Raw genomic sequence first — 18,195 nt, 5'->3', positions numbered from 1 at the left:
GCCCAAATCAACTCCACGAACAAGACCGTTAACATTCCGACTGTTGGACACATCGACACCTTTGACGTATTTCCCGATATATAAGCTCGGCTCTAGATTCGATTTGATCAAAGCTACGAAGCGGCAATACAAGCACATGTTATTTCCCGAGATCGTTTACAGAGTTGCACTCACACAGAACAGACATCACAATAAAAAAAACAGTAAACACCATTGCACTACACCCTATTATGGTTCTTACATACATTCTATGTACATAGTAAAGCATCTGCATTCTTGTATGACAATAAATATACAAACCCGACTGTCGCCATAAATAATGAGCTTGTCCAATCTAGTGGCTAGTGTTCACAAAGTACCAAGCAAGGCTTCGTACCATTGCCCGTGAACAGTACGAGATACAACTGCCACTACGATCAATGCTTCCACGGCACTAACTAGCCTATCCACAAGAGGGGATGCTCCTATGCAGCGTAGGGCGGCTTCTGCTAACTGCTTCCCCTTTGCCCCGCTACCTCCAAGGACTACCCCTCTTGCAGCCAAGTAGGCTGCTTTTGAAACTTTAGCGAAGATAGGGTTCCCTGCTTGCAGGCTTTTCACTAACAAGTTCGCCATGATCTGACTCACCGCACAGAGCTTCTCAGGCTCCAGTTTGTGCTCAAGGAAGCTGCTAATCATCCCGACAATCTCTGGTATACCTGCTTCATCAAAGTTCTCCAACAGATCGAAGAGCTGCTTGATGCAATCTGAAATAAGTTGTTCTACATCCACCTTAGTCCGAATCGAGTCCTCGCTTAGGAGAGTCTGCCGAAGAACCAAGGAACTGTGGCCATAAAACAGATGTGGCTGGTTAGTTAGTACAAGTGAGGAAGAGACGTCTTCGACAAATGAAAATAAAAACTAGGGGCCATACTTATTTCAACAAATTGTATGAGTACGCAAAAACATCAACATTGTCTTATATAGCATCTTTAGTGCAGGGCATGGGATCAAAGCCACATTTCAATACCTAGTTGAGATGACGATTATCTTCTGCAGCTGAGACTGAACGATTCGCAATCTAGAGAAATTAAGCTTCAAAGTCTCAGGCAGCCTATCCAGCTTCGCACCCTCCACCTCACTCACCAGCTTCAATAAACCAAGCCTCACTACAACATCAACCTTCTCTCCTCTACATTCAGGTTGCTCCTTACCTGAAATGTGAAACGATCACCAATGCTGAAAACCAAACATTCAATTGAGAATGAAAGAGAACAAAATCAAGGAAGTCCAGACAAACCTGAAGAAACCGATGCAGGAGGGAGGATCCTCGAGACTGCTGAAACCGCACCTCCAGCTCGAAGAGCGGTTGAAGGAAGCCCCTGAGAGTCCATTCTGCTGCTAGCCATCAGTTCTCCTAGTGAAGTAAGGTGCTCCTCCCACTCCATCTCTGCATTGGACTGCATAGAAGAGATCCACTGAGCGGTCAAGGGCAAAGAGGCAGAAGCATCAGCAGGAGGGCCATAATGTTCTGCAAAGGCTTTTTGAAGATATTCGATGCCAGCAGGCCCCTTGATAAGCGGTTCTATCAGCTTGATGCGGGCTTTGCTGATCTCTGTTTTAAGGACCTGCCACATATGCCTTTGAATTAGTTCATGGTGGAAAGGGATATGTTACACTGTGCTTTATCCGTATGAAAAATACTTGCCAAGCCAAGTTCATAGTTCACAGAAGCTAACAGATTACAAATAAAATTGAAACTGTGCAATCAAGAAGCAATAGGATTTTATAATTCAATGCTATTCTCGGTTTATTTTGAGGTGGATATAGTCATTATAGAAACGTTAATCTGCTAGCAGCTTTGCCTGACATCCAGGCAAATAACAGACGAGATGCATTTCTTTTTATAGCTGGAATGACATAAAAAAACAACACAAGGTCCATGGCTGCTGCATAATTCTGGACTCAAACGAGAGCTCTACCTAATATACTCGTGATATTTGGAACCAGAGATGAGTTTCGCATTCCATCAGTACAAAAATTTTAAGCTCGCAGAATCCGTTTCTAGCTTTTATTAGGATTTATACATGTATGTTACAGGCAAGCTAGTCTCAGTCAATCTAATGAAATATCTATCCGCTGGCAGGCCTGGAACAACATATTACTAGCTCTTGCTACTTTAACCAATCAGAGAATGAAGCCTTCTGGCTCTATAGCTGCAAAGACTTCACCTAGAAGAGAAAGCATGTAATCTACTCCATATGGGCTACCATGGCATCATACAAAACATACAAGTATTGCAGACACCATCATAGTTTTCATGGTACTTAAGAAGCAGAATAGAAAGATCGAGATGCATTAAGGAGCGCACCTTAATTTGTTGCAGAACAAATCGCAGCCCTTTAATAATAGACAGAGCAAGAGAGCCATTTGATGCATCTGCAGCCTGAGAAATTTCTCCAACTTCCTTCAACAAATTAGAGTGAGCCATTCTCATTTCATCATCTTTTGCTGGAGAAGAGAGTTTCCGCAGTGTAACCAATGCAAACTCTAGAATTTTCTGCAGGCTAACTACGTCTAGTACTCCTGAATTCACTTCCTGATAAGTAGAGAAACAAGATGTATGAGGACATGGATGCTGGGGAAGACTGAAGTAGTTATCATCCTTTGGAATGGAAACATTAGAATACCTCTGAAAGGTTATCGACATCAATAGCCTCTGTTATCTCCTTTCTCCAATTCTGAGGAGACAGTTCAATGAGTTCATCCCTGACCTCCTTAATTAGCTTGAGAATCCAGCTAAAATCAGGCTGATCCTGTTTCAAAGATTCCATAAGGGCATCCCAGAAGGCCTTTTCCATTGTCTCCCTTATTTTGTTCTGCAATTTTTCCAAACACGTGACATGTTAATCTAGTCAACATCCAAAAATAGCTACAGGGAAGATGCAACATTCTTGTCCTAAGCAAGGTAAAGTTTCACAGACCTTGAGACCATCCTGGTGATCATCACTGACAATTTTATCAGCAATATCATAGTGGCCATGCACAATTTCATTTACAAGTGCTTCATTCTCATAAGACATGGCATTTGGGCTCTTGGGAACTAAACTAGAGGCTGCCAGATTTCTTGAGGAAAAAGGGTCTCTAGTAGACAAAGAGGGGACCATCGGGCTTGACTTTTGGCCTTTAGTTAGGTCCCTATCCTCATCTGAGATGGCTGATGCCGAATCTTGGGAAGTATCATTTGCAACAGGAAGAACACATGATTTACTGAATTTCTCAGCTTCATGAAAACTTGATGTTACATCATTGAGTGCCTGATCCAACCGCTCAATTCCAGCAGCGCCACTTATTTGCTCTATCCTTGCTCTTATAAGTTTCAAGCCCTCATTGACCTAGCATCACCGAGAAAAGAACATCATACAATCAGCTACTTAAAAGGAAAATCTAGCCGTTCGGTGGACAAATATGCAAATAAAAACCAATTATACCTGCTTCATCTCAGCCTCAGAATGATAATCAGACCCATCGTTACATGCAGGATTCAACTTGAAAGACTGTATGATTGAGATTTTGAGTTCGCAAGCAGCATTTATCAACTCCTCCTCCAAAAGTTTGGAATCCTCAACCTTCCAAGCAACAAACTCATACAAATAGGAGCACCATGCTTTATCAAAAGCTTCCAGCAGCAAGCTGAAACATAGTTTATTAACAGTTGCAGAATCTGAACTCCCGGGTGTATTCTGAAGAGGGCCATGCAATATGACTCTAATCAACAGCTCAAACTCCCGGATAAAGTTAGCTGCAGACTTTGCAAGAGCAGCTTCACAGCCACCTTTCCCATAGAAAACTGCTTCTGGATGACCACATATCATGTAAGCACAAAGCACAACTCTTGCAGGATACCTCGGAAGGCGCTTCAAAGTTTTCAGCGTTTCTTCACTTGATGCAGTAGGCTTTTTGCCAGTTCCCCTTTTAGGAAAATTAGCTTTACGATTTTGGGAAGCCACGCGCTTAAGAAGAAGATCAATATTTTCCACTCGAGATGTACCCTTTCTAGAAGCCTGTGATATTATGAGACGCTTCTCTAGGCGTTCAAGAAGAGCTTTGACAGTTTGAAGCGTGGCAGCTGACTCTATACGAATTGCAAGGTCCTCAAAAGACATAGCTTTCACAGATCTTTCATTGATTTCCAACGCCTCATACGCTTTCGTTAGAGCAAACGTAGTTTTCCTTGATCTAACAAACTGCCTCCAGCACCTGCAAAGGCAACAATTAAAGACATGTAATGACTGCATCGAACTGCACGTGCACTCACTTTCCATTGCACAAGACATTCACTCGGTACTTGGAGGCCCAGAGCATTTAGGCTGATATCAAAGCGAAGAGTAGGACATGTACCTTGCTAGCTTTCTTGACAGCAAGTCCTCCTGCTCTTGCGTTCTATTCACCCTATTCATGTTCCTTCTCAACCTTAAATCTCCTTGCTTTCGTGCTTTAGCCTGCAGAGTATTCAACCTAACATCAGAAACAAAGTATCCAGCAATGGAACGCCAATATATTGCTCGCACGACCAACTCATAGCTATAGCTGATTGAATTATTCAGGGCAGCGATCAGCAGATTAAACCCTTTCTAGGGGTCAGTCTAAGAACAGAACCTGAACCTGAAGGTTTCATTTTTCTAGCTTGAGGAAAGCTTCTTGCTTCAATTCATAGCTCCACGACTAGTTTACAACACAAAGACGATTTTTTTGCTAATTAAGGCTTATCAGGAAGTAGCAGACAGCAATTATATGCACCACATCACGGTTGAAACTTCCTTTTCTTCTATACCGCCGAGGCAATTCCTTAAAGTTCAATGCAGTGCACGCTTATCACTATGTCACAATTCAACAAGCGGAAGGAGTAGGAATAAAAACAACAATGGAGAAGACAACATAAAGAGAGAAACCCCACCAGCCTACGGAGATTGGCTTCCCTGAGCTTGGCATCGATTTCCTCAGCAGTGGAGGGAGCTTTCGTCTCGGCAGAGAGCCGCCTCCTCAGCCTCCTCGGAAGCTTAGCCGACAGAGGCGAAGACGGCTCCCCGTCATTAGCCGGACACTCAAACGCCGTAGCAGCCGGGGTCTCCGCCTCCGGCAAATCCACGCCGAATGCCATACCTCACCAGGCCCTCGACGTGCCGATCGAAGCAGGAACTGGATTTATATCAGCTTGCCGACCTGCTCTGATCTGATTACTGCTTCTTCTTCTTCTTCTTCTTCTTCGCCGGAGCTTGGATTTGGTTGGAATCAAGGAAGGATCATTGCTTGCAAGACGAAGATATGACAGACAGCTTTGCTTTTGAGTCGTTGGCCGTTGCTTTCTAAATTTGGAACTCCGTAGGTCGGTCGGTCGGTCGGTCCCATTCATTCAGTCTCTACTAGTCCAGAATCTTCCGTAAAAACCTACGTTCGAGTTCGTCTCGGCTCCCGCTCCTCTGGCAATGTAACGCAATGGGCCTGAGGCTGATCGATTCGAGCCCATAGTTTCCGGGCCGGACAGGGTATATCAAAATCCGGCCCAGATTTCCCTAGCCAGTAGCCAGGTCTACCCTGCCACAAAGTGGGATGATGTCAAGGCCGTTTTTCCTTACGGGGAAATTTAAAATTGACTTTGATTTGAGAGTTAAAATTTTAAATTTATAATTTTGATTTTGATTGTGAAAAAAAAAAAAAAAATATAAGGCGTTGTGACCTCATAAGTTTTATTGTGTAGTGTATTAAGTAGTGTATGAGATTGTATATTGAATAAAATATGGGGTCCACCAATTTGATTTTGAAAAAGTGCGTTTTGTTGTTTAGTGTATTAAGTTAAAGTTAAAGTTAAAAAATTTTAAACCGCCACTCTGAAATCAAACGGAGCTTAATGGACATGCACAAAGGTGGATACTCGACCTTTATCAACGCGTATCCCATTAGAAAATGTTGATTTAACGGTGATGGGATGCCCATGCCGGCTCCGGCGAAGGGACGGGAGTTCGATGTCGCATATACGACGATTTCTTACAAATTGTCAAATTCAATTTCGATTTCAATGGTAAAAAGCGTGATTCTCTCTATCAAGATCTGACGGATGAGAGTTCATGCAAACTACTTATTTTCTGATCAAACACGGACCATTAATTGGTTTTTATGGACACCAAACTTCATCACATGAGTCGGGGGACCACGGATGTTTCTTCTCTATCTGGTCTGCTGGGATATTTTCTAGAGCTCAGCTACTCGCACACTCGTTTCACTTTCATTCCATTAAGTATCATTCATTCTTCCTTCCTTAAATGGGATCTCTGTTCGGACACGGATAAAGAGATGGCTTCGATGACTATTCCCACATTCACTGCATCGGTCAGCTCCACCGGCAGCCATAGCCGCGTCCTCCCAGATGTTGCCTTCCTCAGAAGCTCTTTCCTCCCCGTCCGCGCGCCTCCTCGGCTTCTCTCTCCCGTATGTTCCGCTTCGCTCTAGCTGCTTTAGCTCGAGTTTTATTCGTACATTATGGTATGGTAAACGCTGTGGACAGAGGGATTATCCTGTCCGATGTCATGTTAGGTGGCCTGTTTGACGATTGAAGCCAGGAAAAAGGACAGGATTTTTGGTCAGTTTGAATGTTTGATATATTGCTGGTCATTTCTCAAGCAGAGTCTGTTTCATTCCGAGATTATCGATATCGCAGCAGTTGAAGCAATTGTGACTGAAGTTGCGGCAATACACTCGAATCTTATACTTGAAGTACAGCAAATTAGCCCAGTTCCAAAGCATTGAATAAATTGAATCCTTTCGAGTTTTTTCGCATATTGCTGATTTCCGAATATCTCCAGCCCTTTAACTCTAAAGCTTCAGTCTCTCTTCAGACAAATTGCAAGTCCATTCTGTGGAAATCGCGTAACCAGAACACTGCCAAGAAGATCTGCTGCAGCTTGCTTAAGTTAGAAAACGAGAATGATGAAGCGTGTGAGTTGGTCAGCGGGATGGAGATCACCTTGGGAGAGGATGGCAGTGATGGCATCCCCGCTTATCTCTTCAAGGCTGTGAAGAACAATAATGGAGCTGGGATATTGCTCTTGTCCGATATATTCGGATTCGAAGATTCATTCACGAGGGACTTTGCTTATCGCGTTGCCTGCAATGGCTACAAGTATGTTGCTTAACTTCGAAATCTTCTGATCTTGCAACTTTGTCCTTGAAAGCTTTTGCTCCATATTGTGTGAACATAATGGTACTATTGCAGTGTTCTGGTTCCCGACTTGTTTCGTGGTGATCCATGGAGAAAGGACCGGCCAAGTAGCACATTCGAGCAATGGATATCGAGCCATTACCCCGAGAGGATGGCAAAGGACATCGCAATTTCAGAGAAATGGATGGTCGATGAATACTTAGCTGCAGGAATCTCAAAGAAGCTCGGCATAATTGGGTTCTGTTTTGGAGGTGGCCGTGTAATCGAAGTTCTTGCTAAAGACCAAGGAGCTCATTTTGGTGTTGGAGTCTCCTTCTACGGTACAAGAATAGACCCATCTCTCGGTCCCAAGATAAAGGCGCCTGTTCTGTTCATCTCCGGGGACGAGGACCCGCTCTGTCAAGTCAGTGTCTTGGAAGATCTTCACAAGGGTATTGAAGGTTCGAAAGTGGTGATATTCAAGGGAAGAGGCCACGGCTTTGCTCATCGGCCTCAGTCTCCCGAAGAAGATAAAGATGCAGAGCAGGCTTTTCTGATCATGAGGAATTGGCTGTGTGATGAATTGGTTGTAAATAAATGAGTCTGCAATTAGAACCCTGTAACCCCTCATTTCCGTTCTTGGCTGTTTAGACAAACGGCAGTAGCAGACAATAAGGAAAAGGCTCCATAGTAATGTTGTTTCGCATTACCGAAATTACTTGAATTGGTTCAAAAGGGACAACGATAGTCATTCCCTGAGTATGATTTTGATCAGGATAACAATCCCGAGGATGTTGACTCCACTCCGGTGTTCTGTATTCTCATTAGATGCTTATAGTGTGGCGATGTATGTCACCACACAACTACTCCAGCTCTCATCTAAAATATGTGGAACCAAGTCAAGTTTGAATCCACATGACAAAACCGATCGAAAATGCACAAAAGGATTATAAATGCTAGCACCGTATCCGTATAAGACCGAATCCAAACATGTAGAAAGATGGGTAAAACTGGGCAGGGCGAGGATGATTTGCCAGTGGTGATGATACAGCAAGTCGCCATTATTTGCAAAAGCTACAACAAAATGCAAATCAGGGATCTCATAAAAAGCTCGCATTACATTTTGTCATGGGACAATATTTCTCCTGCATTCTTGAAAGCCTTCTCAAGGGAACAACCAACAATCTCAATCAAGAAACTCCAACTCAATAATCAGCTCTAAGTGGCTAAGTTTCCAGGAGCAACAACTCTCATTCTTGTCCTTCCTGCAAAAGATGAGAGATCACCGAAACTTAGATTAGAACCCAAGATTCATGCATGCCATCAGCTGAATTGTTTTGTTAGTTTCATTAGGTGCCCTAGCCATCCTCCAAGGGTAATCAGGGTATTGGGTCTCTACTACGATAAAAAAGGCATTGCTGCATGAGTCATTATAGGAGCACAAGAGGAGAAGTGCCATGGTTGGCATTAGACCACTTCCCTAAGTTTTGCTTGAAAACTAAAGAACATCACGAAAACTTAATGAGAGCACACAGTAAACAGTTCTGCACAAGAATAAGGCCTTTTCACCTTTTACAAGAAGGGCATCAGTGTTTAAAATGTTATTGCACAGCAGAGATGAGCATTTCTCAGCTCTCCCTCTCTCCCGTAGTATTAGGCCCTTATAACTTCACTTTTGGAATCATTTTCTCCTTCATTTACAGAACAAGTTTTGAAAAAGAGAAGGCACTATCGGAAACCTTTAAAGAAACTGAGAAGATGGCATTTAGGGCCAGGTTTGGGGCAGGAACTATGAGGAACCAATAGAGTTATGGCTGGATTGGCAGGAAAGAGATTGCGTATCAGAAATCGTTTGTAAGTGCAGACTATGGAGGCATTGCCCACGCATCATGTCCCCATTTTAAGTGAAGAACTAGCAAACACATGCAAGAAGTGTTGCAGAGATGAATTTGTAACCTGTGAACCAGGATTCTGCAATACTGTCTTGGGGGCAGGTGTATCTGATACCTTAGGAGCAGGTGGTGCAAACTTTGTGGGGAATCCATCAAACTTCTGAGAACACTCGGTGTAAGCAGATCCAATGCCGACCCCAGCACCAAAAGCTACGGCTGCCCAACGAGACACTGGACTACCTGTCATGACACAAAATGCAGGATACCATTCAATCTGTGCTCTTCATTGTTCCAATTTGTTACAGGGGGCAAATGGATTCACATTTTAAACATTAAACTCATAAGTTTTGCAGTGACATTGCTTGCGCAGCTACCCGCACTACTAACATTTCATCAATTAAATCAACACTGGCGCAATGCTACAATCCACATTGCCATATTCTCCATACTATAACTTCGTTTGGAAGAGTCTTTCGCAGAGAGAGAGAGAGAGGGGAGAACAAGAAGACAACATTCTAATGACCCAATCACAAAGGATCCTCTAAATCATCTACTTCATGAAAACTCATAATTATAGAAGCAGCATCACAGATTGACACTGGAAATCAAGATGGAAACGGGGTTTCCTCTATGAGCTATCCCTAGCCCTAAAGTAGATTCGAGACAAAAAATTGAGCCTCATCTACAGCTTTGAAATCCGAAATCCACCAAACATTAATTACACAGCAACGTCAAAATACGTATCTCCACAACCAGAACACAATCTGAACAAGCTAACAGATGGAATCGCAATGCAACACAAGAACTATGAGTGAGATGCACGAATAGGTAAGGACAGACCGTGACGCATGAGTCCTTGGTGATAATTCCAGAAAAAAAAATCGAAAATGGAAAAAGGAGAGCGGAGAGGGGAGGGCGTACGGAAGAGGAGGAGGCCGCCAAAGGCACCGGCGAGGGACGTGTAGACGAATCGACGGACGGTGAGATCGACGCACTCGTCCCATTTGGCATCGAGGTCGTACTTCGGCGGGATGATCTCTCTCTTCTCCTCCGTCATTGACACTAACTCTTCTCCTCCGCCGAGAGGACTGCGAATCGCCGGACCGAGCTTCCGATCGAAGCAAAAATGGAACCGAAAGAACCTTCTTCGTCTTCTTCTTCCTCCTTCGTCTTCGTCAAGCCTTCTCTCTCTCGAGCTATGCTCCGTGTCCGTGTTTGTCCCTCTCCCCCCTCCCGCGTGCGGTCGTGGATCCGTTCTCATTGGGCCTAGGGCTCTCTCGCTCAGCATCTCTGTCTTTGGGCTTTAAGGCCCAGTAAGAGAAGGACAAACCAAGCCATTATGGGCCCATTGGACTTCACCGCTTGTTGGGCCTCCATGGACTTTTCAACCCGAAGCGGGTCCCACTGGACTGACCACGTAAGAATCGTGCTGGTAATGGACACGATGGTCAAAAGAGACCTCCACGTCCACGCTTCTCGAAAACAAAAAAGAATTTATTAATTAATGAAGGAATTTTTTTTCAATAATATAATATAAAAATGCAAATGAAGGTAGAAAACTGGAAAAGAGAGATTTGAACGCTGATTTTTCTCGAATACTTTCGAATTGTTCCCTGAAATTTGATATTGGAATCATCTCACACCCTAAACTCATATATTCTGAGAAAAACGTGTGAATTTCTATTCATACTCTGCAGTCGAGTCTAAGAAATCACGGTTCTAAATATCATGGATCTTTTTTCTTTTTTTTTGGGTAAGAAGGGCAGTTGTACTTGAAAATTTTCACACATTTAAATGCGGATAGTCCCGATATTACTTTCTTCCAAGCCTCATCATCCCTAAATATTAGGCACTTTAATTGTAAGTTATAAGTTTTTTCAGTTTTTAAATATCAGGGTCCCTAGTTCAAGACGTTGTACATTTATACACCATCACAATGAGACACCAACACTATGTTTGATTTGCATGATTGTAATTGATAAGAAATGTAATAAGTAGGGAATGAGAATTCATAAACAATCGAATCGAACTTTTGAAAAATCCCATGTGTTTGGATAGAGGGAACAAAAATACTAGAAATTTGAGAGGTCGAAGTCAAAGGACTCGAAGGCCCTTAATTACTTAAACCTATTTTAAAATTAGAAAAAGTTAAAGATAAAAATTTAGAGAGAGGCGGGCAAGAGACAGAACTAGTAACAAGAAGTCGTTGTTAGCTGCATCTCAAGGCAAGCCCCGTGCTCGGACTCGCCTAGGGATAACGACTAGGTGGAGTCCCTGAGCTCCAGGCGTGCTGTGAGCCATCGCAAGCTCCCAGTGCCAGAACACTTAGATGAGGTCCTTAGGGCTCCTAACAAAGCCAGTGCGATGAGATTGGAATCTTGCCATCAACGATGCATCTTAGTGTGACGGGCTCATCCTCGCTCCGTTGGCTCGAGAAGGGTCGGGAAAGGTTGCTGACTTGCCAACAATGTCGAAGCTGATGTTTTAGCAGTTGTAGTGGAGGCGCAATGGATGGAGTGACAGTAGAAAAGAAATGCCAATTCGATCCGAGATCTTGGTTTACCTATAAGTTTTACTGGATACGCCTTATATATTGCTTTTGGGCAACCCTCTCAACAACTAAGAGATCCATTCGAGAAACACGGGGACTAGTTGAAGTAAGAAGCCTCCCGATCCAATATTGGGAGGCTCCCTAGTTCAATTGATATAATAAAAAATCCAATAGCCTAGAAGGGACAAAAGAAGCATTTTGTTCTTTTTTCGACAATTTCTTATCTATAGTGGACCTCTTAATAGGATTTGAACTCATAAGAAGTTCTTACCATCTATTAGAGAAAAAAAGAAAGAATGAATCTTATAGGATTCCTAAGAAATTCTTCGTTTAGGAAGAGTATGAGGGTCTTTTTGGTACTTATGCCCTATAAAAGTTACGGGCTTAATCCGAATTGCGAAAATGAGCGTCAGGACCAAAACGGCAATTCAGTATTCATCCATAATAGCGCGTCGATCCAAATTGCAATCAACGACTAAACAAAGTAATCGTAATTCAACTATAATTGGGTCATCAGAATTCAACTTACGATTTAGCCCAACTAAACATGCAATGAGAGCTTTGAAGCATTCCGATTAGAATTCCGGGGGAAACATCATGCCTTCTCACCTGTTCCCTGGAGGGCTTGTCAAAATCCTCACACACTGCTCAGCTCTGCCAGCTTATATTCATCCTCATCAATTGAGTATTTTAATGGCTGAAGGTAACATTATATGGATCAAGTTTCTGCTGATTTTGTTTGCTCTCACTATATGTTGTTTTTATGCATTTGACTTTTGTGACCTTGTTAAAGTGATGTCATTTTAATGTCCTTCAAAACCTTTGTAATATGAATATGTCTGGCATATCATAATACGTCGATTAATATGTATCAACCTAAAAATATGCCAAGATTATTCCGGTGAGTCCTTTTCCAATCTGCCAATGAGCCATATTCTGGAGGAATGATAAGCAGACACTAATTGCTCCATCTATCAGAGAGGCCAAGTACGTTTCTTGTTTTTAGGCTACCTCACAAGGTGTCTAATCGAAGCCATCAAGTCTATTTTGGTTGCTTCAACTGCGGGCATACAACTGCTTCCCTGCCAGCAGCTAACACAGAATCGCTTGTTTTGGCCTCTCCTTTCGAGGGCTTTCTACTCCTTCCATGTGCCACGTGGGAAGGACACGAGGACGTCAAAAAGGGAATCCTATCAACTCGTTTGATCTAGGATAATAAGCTCACGAGCTTGGTCTTACTTCACCGTTGAGAAACGAAAGAAGACTTTTATCTCAAAGTTTAACTCAGATGTAGCTCGCCTCTTTTTGGATGTAATAAGATGGATTTAATTTTGTATAAATTCAATGGAAATATAATAATATGAGTGTAGTTTTGCACCGTACAAACTTTAGGATGCCCAATGGTTTACAATAAACTTCATTAGGGCAAAATAAAACTTTTCCACAAGTAGGTCATCTCGCTTATTCACTTTTTTTTTTTTGTTTTACTGTTATTTCTCTGTCTATCGTTCGTGTATGTTAAAAGGAACATCTGAACATCATAGGATTCCAGATTTCTCCCTCGCCTTGTCTGTCTCGCTAACTTTCTCCTTCAGTTGCAGTGTCTTGGCTACACTTACCTCACCCTCTCTCTCTCTCTCTCTCTCTCTCTCTCTCTCTCTCTCTCAGAACTCATCAGTTTCTTCCATAATGGATGAAGATGCTCCGGCTCCGGCGCCGCCACCGCCCGACCACCCTCCGGCCTTCGTAGAGAAAGAAGATCAGTCCACGCCGCCGCTGCCGCCGGCGGCGGAACCAGCTGTCCCAGTTTCTGATCCACCGCCGATGACCGGTAAGTAGCTCGCTTGTTGATGTAACCTCTCTATTATGTGAAAGCATAACCATCCGTATCTAACTGGAGCTGAGCTTTTCTGGAAGCTGAGAAAATGCTAAAAATGGCCCTTTTTCAATATGTATATATTATACACACACACACACACACACACATATATGTATATCTTGAAAGATTGGTGAAAATGATAATTTGAAGCTATATGTGTATGCAGTATGCTCTAAAATCCTTTGTAATTTAAACACTCGAAAGTATGAATCTTGCCCAGTTTTAGAGTCGCCTGTAATGATCAGTTCTTGTTGAGCAGAGGAAGACTCGGCACCGCCGGCTCCGGCCGAAAAAGAAGAGCTGCCGCCTCCCACGGTGACCTTGGCGGCCGTGACTGTGATGGTGACGGAGTCCGAGCTGCTCCAGAAGGAGCCGCCCGCCCAGGAAGATGTGGTCGCTGTGGATGCCGGGAAATCAAAACCGGTCGATGAGGCAGAGCAGGAGCAGAAGCAGAAGCAGAAGCTGACTCAGTCCTTGGAGTCGTTCAAGGAGGAGAGCAACAGAGTTTCCGATCTCTCCGAGCCCGAGAAGAAGGCCCTCTTGGAGCTGCAGCACCTCGTTCAGGAAGCCCTTGATAGCGGCGCTTTCTCAGCCCCACCCGAAGAACAGAAGAGCTCGGCGGAGTCATCGGCAGCCGAGGTCTCCATTTGGGGGATCCCTCTTCTCAAGGACAACCGGAGTGACGTGATCCTCCTAAAGTTCCTCCGGGCCCGGGACTTCAAAGTGAAAGATGCCTTTACCATGCTCAAGAACACGATCCATTGGCGAAGGATGTTCCAAATCGATTCCCTCCTGAATGAGGACCTGGGGGACGATCTGGAGAAGGTCGTGTTCATGCACGGGCATGACCGGGAAGGACACCCTGTGTGCTACAACGTATACGGGGAGTTCCAGAACAAGGAGCTGTACGAGAAGACATTCGGGGATGAGGAGAAGAGGACGAGGTTCCTGAGGTGGAGGGTTCAGTTCCTCGAGGGGAGTATCAGGAAGCTCGATTTCAGCCCCGGTGGGGTTAATACTATTTTCCAGGTAAGTGACCTGAAGAACTCCCCGGGACCAGGAAAGCGCGAGCTCAGACAAGCAACCAAACAGGCCCTCCAGATGCTTCAGGACAACTACCCTGAATTCGTTGCGAAACAGGTATATTGGTTCAGCTTTGGAATGCCTGAAAGTTCACAAACTGTTTTCAGGTTTTGTCAGTCGATTGTAGTTTCATTGTTTCAGCCTGATTGATCCATTATGTCTCTGCTATCGTTGTTGATGGATATTGTGCTTCATCGGATATGGAACAGGTGTTTATCAATGTCCCATGGTGGTACCTTGCATTCTACGTGATGATCAACCCGTTTCTGACTCAGAGGACGAAGAGCAAGTTTGTTTTTGCAAGCCCGGCAAAGTCTGCTGAAACACTCTTCAAGTATGGCTCTTAAAAGTCTGAGACTTCTGCCCATGGATCTTGTGTGCTCAAATTTTTTTGATGCTCGGTATCGATGGTGCTGAATTTTGGTCTATAATTGCCAGATACATTTCTCCCGAGCAAGTGCCTGTGCAGTACGGTGGACTAAGCGTGGACTACTGTGACTGTGATCCTGAATTTACCATTTCTGATCCGGCAACAGAAATGACCGTAAAGCCCGGGACGAAGCAAATTGTGGAAATTATCATATACGAGGTTTGAGCTTCTGTGATAACGTCTCACTTATACACTACAAATAACTTGTGTACATTTTTTGAATAAGATTCATTCATTCCATTGCAGAAGTGCGTTATCGTCTGGGAACTCCGCGTGGTTGGCTGGGAGGTGAGCTACGGGGCCGAGTTTGTACCCAATACCGAAGGCGGATATACGATCATAATCCAAAAAGCCAAGAAGATAGCACCCAACGACGAGCCCGTGTTGCACGGAAGTTTTACCGTATCCGAGCTGGGAAAGATCCTCCTGATCGTTGATAACCCAACCTCGAAGAAGAAGAAGCTTCTCTACAGGTTCAAGGTGAAGCCTTTGTGCGACTGACTTGCTGGAGGGAGGGGACAATAACGTGCCGCAATGTTGTCAGTGTTCTTCATCTTCATCGTCGGTAAATAGTCTGTTTGTGATTGTTTCTTGTTTGTAGATGTCTCTGTTTTGTGTTTTGGTCTTGTTAGTGCAAACCGAAAAATTTATCAGATTTTCTGTTGAATTTGAGTTTCTGGGTTCTGGAGATTTTACTGGGAACTACTAAAACCCGAAAGATCATGCACCAGCACATTGCTTTTTTTATCTGCATTGTAATGTAATTTTTTGATGACTTTGTTTCTCCGTATTCGCGCTGTGCCGATTTGCGGGGCATCTACGAACATAGGTTGAGTAGTTGAGCATAACCATCTATGTCTGCTGATAATTAAACAATGAACAAAAAGGAAAGATAAGAAACAAAACAAGACATCTGTTTAATATCATTCCATTATCTTGTCACCAAGGTCCCCGTCCTGTCTGTTTCCACTATGTTATTAGCTGGATGTGTGTGTGACTGCTCAAGCGGATCCAGAAACATTCAAATCAGAATATTTTTTTTTCCCTTTAATGTATTTCTTTTGGCCTCTCTAAAGTCAGATTTTATGAGATTTGTATATTAGAAATTATAGGATTTGATTTTATGTTATTGCATTGATATATTGCGTGGCAGACACCGACCCCTTGGCTGCATTAGCACCTTAATTGATGAAAAGGACAATTTGATTCTTTCTGAAAATTGAAATGTGGAGAAACATGATTGCATCATAGAATTCCTCAGAGAAACATGATTCCCTCCCGAGTTTTGGATACTACAAGCAACTTATCGATCGTGAGAGAACGAAAAGAGGATGAGAATGCATAATTTATTCGAAATTAAGTAAGGAGATGGGATAAATGAAAAAAAAATATTATTTTTATTTTTAAAACCAATAATTTAAGATGGTGACAGCGACAGTTCATAGGCCTTTCATTGTTTGGATCTGTCTTTTTTTGGGCAAATGGGAATTGGATTATGTCTTCTTTTGGGTGTAAATTGGAATGCTTTTCTTAGACATGCCGTTGTGATGTGAGAAAGAAAGCCATTGGGCGCATGCATATGCCTATGCGATGACGCTTTCCTTTTCAGAAAGCTTTTAGGTGGGGATGGATTACAACGTTCAAATCCTACCTCCACTTTTTCCCTCGTGTATAATTTTCGAATCTCCTCAAATTTCATCGACGATAAGTTTTATCATAATCGGCATATTGTTCGGGATGATTTGAATAAATCATCGCGCAATAGACAATTTCTATGATGATTTATGTGAGAGATTTATTTGTGCCTCGTATTAACTCTCTTCTTCTGATTTGACATAAAGAATTTCGAGGAAAGCTATTATGGTACATAAAAGTGGTTCTGTAGTGCATGCGTCAAGTGTAGCCGCGCAATCATCGGCACATAGAGTTCTTTAGACGTAGTAGGGGCATAAGGAAACGCGATAAAAAAGGGAACGAGGAGTTCCACAGATGGACTGAACTCTATATTTCTTGATTGCTGATCGAGAACGAGTCTTGCTGTCGTTAGTTTTCATTCATTATTAACACAAGATGCATTGACCACGTATCAACATGTTTAATCATGCAGGATGATTTCAATTTTATAAAGACTAAGGAATTAATTTTGTACACGTGTCTGCAAGAATCATGAACTAGTACTAATAAAGTTAACTCTTTTTTGTTTTCCATATCATTATTCCAGCCCTTTCTGGGTGTCTATTTTCCTAAAAAATTTGGATTGTACCATCATCATAAGGGACATATGCAGGATTTAGATTGAGAGGAGGCGAAATACTTGGAGGGGCAATAGGAGTTTAATTTTTTTGATTTATAAGGGGTGAACAACAGTAATTTCGTAAAAATTTAAGAGAAAATAGCTTCATATATTACAATTTTTACATTATTTCCACTCCCTAGCACATTTTTAAAAGTTATCACGATCTAGCACGTTTTTAAAAGTTGTCACGATCTAGCATGAATCACCATTTTATTTCCGGATTTAGCACACCGTCAAACTCCGTCTAAAAACCATTAAACACCGTTAGACGGAGTTTAACGGCGTGCTAGATCTGGTAATAAAATGGTGATTCGTGCTAGATCGTGACAACTTTTAAAAACATGATAGAAAGTGAAAATAAGGTAAAAACTATGCTACATGTGGCTACTTTCCCTTTAAAAGTATTTACCACTCTTTTCGATGTTCTGATTTTGATAGTTTTTATGAACCGTACGATCTCAAAACGATGTGAAACTTTTACCCCATGTTCATGATGTTATTATAAACCTCAACACTAATTTTCAGATTTTTTTGGATGGTGAATTTTCAGATAAAAACTATTTACATCTTTTTTTAGTGTTGTGATTTAGATAGCTTTTGTGAATCGTCCGATCTCAAAACAAGGTGAAAATTTTACCCCACATTCCTGATATTATTATAAAGCTCCACACAAAATTTCAATTTTTTTTGGGTGGTGAATCTTCACATAAAAAATAATTACTATTCTTTTCAGTGCTCTGATTTTGATAGTTTTTATTAACCGTCCAATCTCAAAATGAGATGAAACTTTTTTCCCATGTTCCTAACATTATTATAAAGCTCCTCACAGATTTTCATATTTTTCTGGGCAGTGAATTTTCAGATAAAATATATTTACCCATCTTTTCGAT

The 18,195-nt window shown here is 42.5% G+C and overlaps 4 protein-coding genes across 5 annotated transcripts; 2 read left to right on the top strand and 2 right to left on the bottom strand.

Annotated features, from left to right (window-relative positions):
* Positions 1 to 107: 107 nt before the first annotated feature.
* LOC116204040 lies at positions 108 to 5,408 on the bottom strand. Its single transcript, XM_031536078.1, has 9 exons — positions 4,937 to 5,408; positions 4,381 to 4,481; positions 3,471 to 4,239; positions 2,964 to 3,374; positions 2,670 to 2,858; positions 2,351 to 2,578; positions 1,280 to 1,607; positions 1,010 to 1,193; positions 108 to 823 (listed from the first exon to the last, which is right to left on the bottom strand). The coding sequence occupies exons 1-9, from the start codon at positions 5,138 to 5,140 to the stop codon at positions 349 to 351; spliced, it is 2,889 nt and encodes a 962-aa protein (XP_031391938.1). The 5' UTR covers positions 5,141 to 5,408; the 3' UTR covers positions 108 to 348.
* Positions 5,409 to 6,198: 790 nt separating this feature from the next.
* On the top strand, positions 6,199 to 7,977 carry LOC116203075 (carboxymethylenebutenolidase homolog). The gene is made up of 3 exons (XM_031534739.1): positions 6,199 to 6,465; positions 6,873 to 7,156; positions 7,250 to 7,977. The coding sequence occupies exons 1-3, from the start codon at positions 6,331 to 6,333 to the stop codon at positions 7,773 to 7,775; spliced, it is 945 nt and encodes a 314-aa protein (XP_031390599.1). The 5' UTR covers positions 6,199 to 6,330; the 3' UTR covers positions 7,776 to 7,977.
* A 127-nt stretch (positions 7,978 to 8,104) lies between these two features.
* On the bottom strand, positions 8,105 to 10,284 carry LOC116203076. 2 transcript variants are annotated; one of them, XM_031534741.1, is made up of 3 exons: positions 9,988 to 10,284; positions 9,182 to 9,306; positions 8,105 to 8,439 (listed from the first exon to the last, which is right to left on the bottom strand). In XM_031534741.1, exons 1-3 carry the CDS (start codon positions 10,121 to 10,123, stop codon positions 8,425 to 8,427), a joined length of 276 nt encoding a protein of 91 aa, XP_031390601.1. In that variant the 5' UTR covers positions 10,124 to 10,284; the 3' UTR covers positions 8,105 to 8,424. The 2 variants fall into 2 exon arrangements, with proteins under 2 accessions (XP_031390601.1, XP_031390600.1); XM_031534740.1 differs by having other exon boundaries at positions 9,131 to 9,306; positions 9,988 to 10,280.
* A 2,886-nt stretch (positions 10,285 to 13,170) lies between these two features.
* LOC116203074 (patellin-3-like) lies at positions 13,171 to 15,795 on the top strand. Its single transcript, XM_031534738.1, has 5 exons — positions 13,171 to 13,448; positions 13,756 to 14,636; positions 14,789 to 14,913; positions 15,018 to 15,168; positions 15,256 to 15,795. The coding sequence occupies exons 1-5, from the start codon at positions 13,307 to 13,309 to the stop codon at positions 15,508 to 15,510; spliced, it is 1,554 nt and encodes a 517-aa protein (XP_031390598.1). The 5' UTR covers positions 13,171 to 13,306; the 3' UTR covers positions 15,511 to 15,795.
* Positions 15,796 to 18,195: the final 2,400 nt, after the last annotated feature.

The sequence above is a fragment of the Punica granatum genome, chromosome 4 (assembly GCF_007655135.1).
Source record: "Punica granatum isolate Tunisia-2019 chromosome 4, ASM765513v2, whole genome shotgun sequence".
In the NCBI taxonomy this organism is placed as follows: Eukaryota; Viridiplantae; Streptophyta; class Magnoliopsida; order Myrtales; family Lythraceae; genus Punica; species Punica granatum.
This window is presented reverse-complemented; position numbering and strand designations above follow the sequence as displayed.

What these genes read in the sequence shown, in the direction of transcription:
- LOC116204040 (XM_031536078.1), bottom strand. Translation starts at nt 5,140, where the DNA reads ATGGCATTCGGCGTGGATTTGCCGGAGGCGGAGACCCCGGCTGCTACG. An exon ending in ATCACCAGGATGGTCTCAAG is followed by an intron (nt 2,859 to 2,963) that starts GTCTGTGAAACT and finishes GAAAAATTGCAG; the next exon opens with AACAAAATAAGGGAGACAAT. An exon ending in TCCTGCATCGGTTTCTTCAG is followed by an intron (nt 1,194 to 1,279) that starts GTTTGTCTGGAC and finishes TTCACATTTCAG; the next exon opens with GTAAGGAGCAACCTGAATGT.
- LOC116203075 (XM_031534739.1), top strand. Translation starts at nt 6,331, where the DNA reads ATGGCTTCGATGACTATTCCCACATTCACTGCATCGGTCAGCTCCACC. An exon ending in CTCCTCGGCTTCTCTCTCCC is followed by an intron (nt 6,466 to 6,872) that starts GTATGTTCCGCT and finishes GTCTCTCTTCAG; the next exon opens with ACAAATTGCAAGTCCATTCT. An exon ending in GTTGCCTGCAATGGCTACAA is followed by an intron (nt 7,157 to 7,249) that starts GTATGTTGCTTA and finishes GTACTATTGCAG; the next exon opens with TGTTCTGGTTCCCGACTTGT.
- LOC116203076 (XM_031534740.1), bottom strand. Translation starts at nt 10,123, where the DNA reads ATGACGGAGGAGAAGAGAGAGATCATCCCGCCGAAGTACGACCTCGAT. An exon ending in TGGCGGCCTCCTCCTCTTCC is followed by an intron (nt 9,307 to 9,987) that starts GTACGCCCTCCC and finishes GTGTCATGACAG; the next exon opens with GTAGTCCAGTGTCTCGTTGG.
- LOC116203074 (XM_031534738.1), top strand. Translation starts at nt 13,307, where the DNA reads ATGGATGAAGATGCTCCGGCTCCGGCGCCGCCACCGCCCGACCACCCT. An exon ending in TCTGCTGAAACACTCTTCAA is followed by an intron (nt 14,914 to 15,017) that starts GTATGGCTCTTA and finishes TATAATTGCCAG; the next exon opens with ATACATTTCTCCCGAGCAAG. An exon ending in TGGAAATTATCATATACGAG is followed by an intron (nt 15,169 to 15,255) that starts GTTTGAGCTTCT and finishes ATTCCATTGCAG; the next exon opens with AAGTGCGTTATCGTCTGGGA.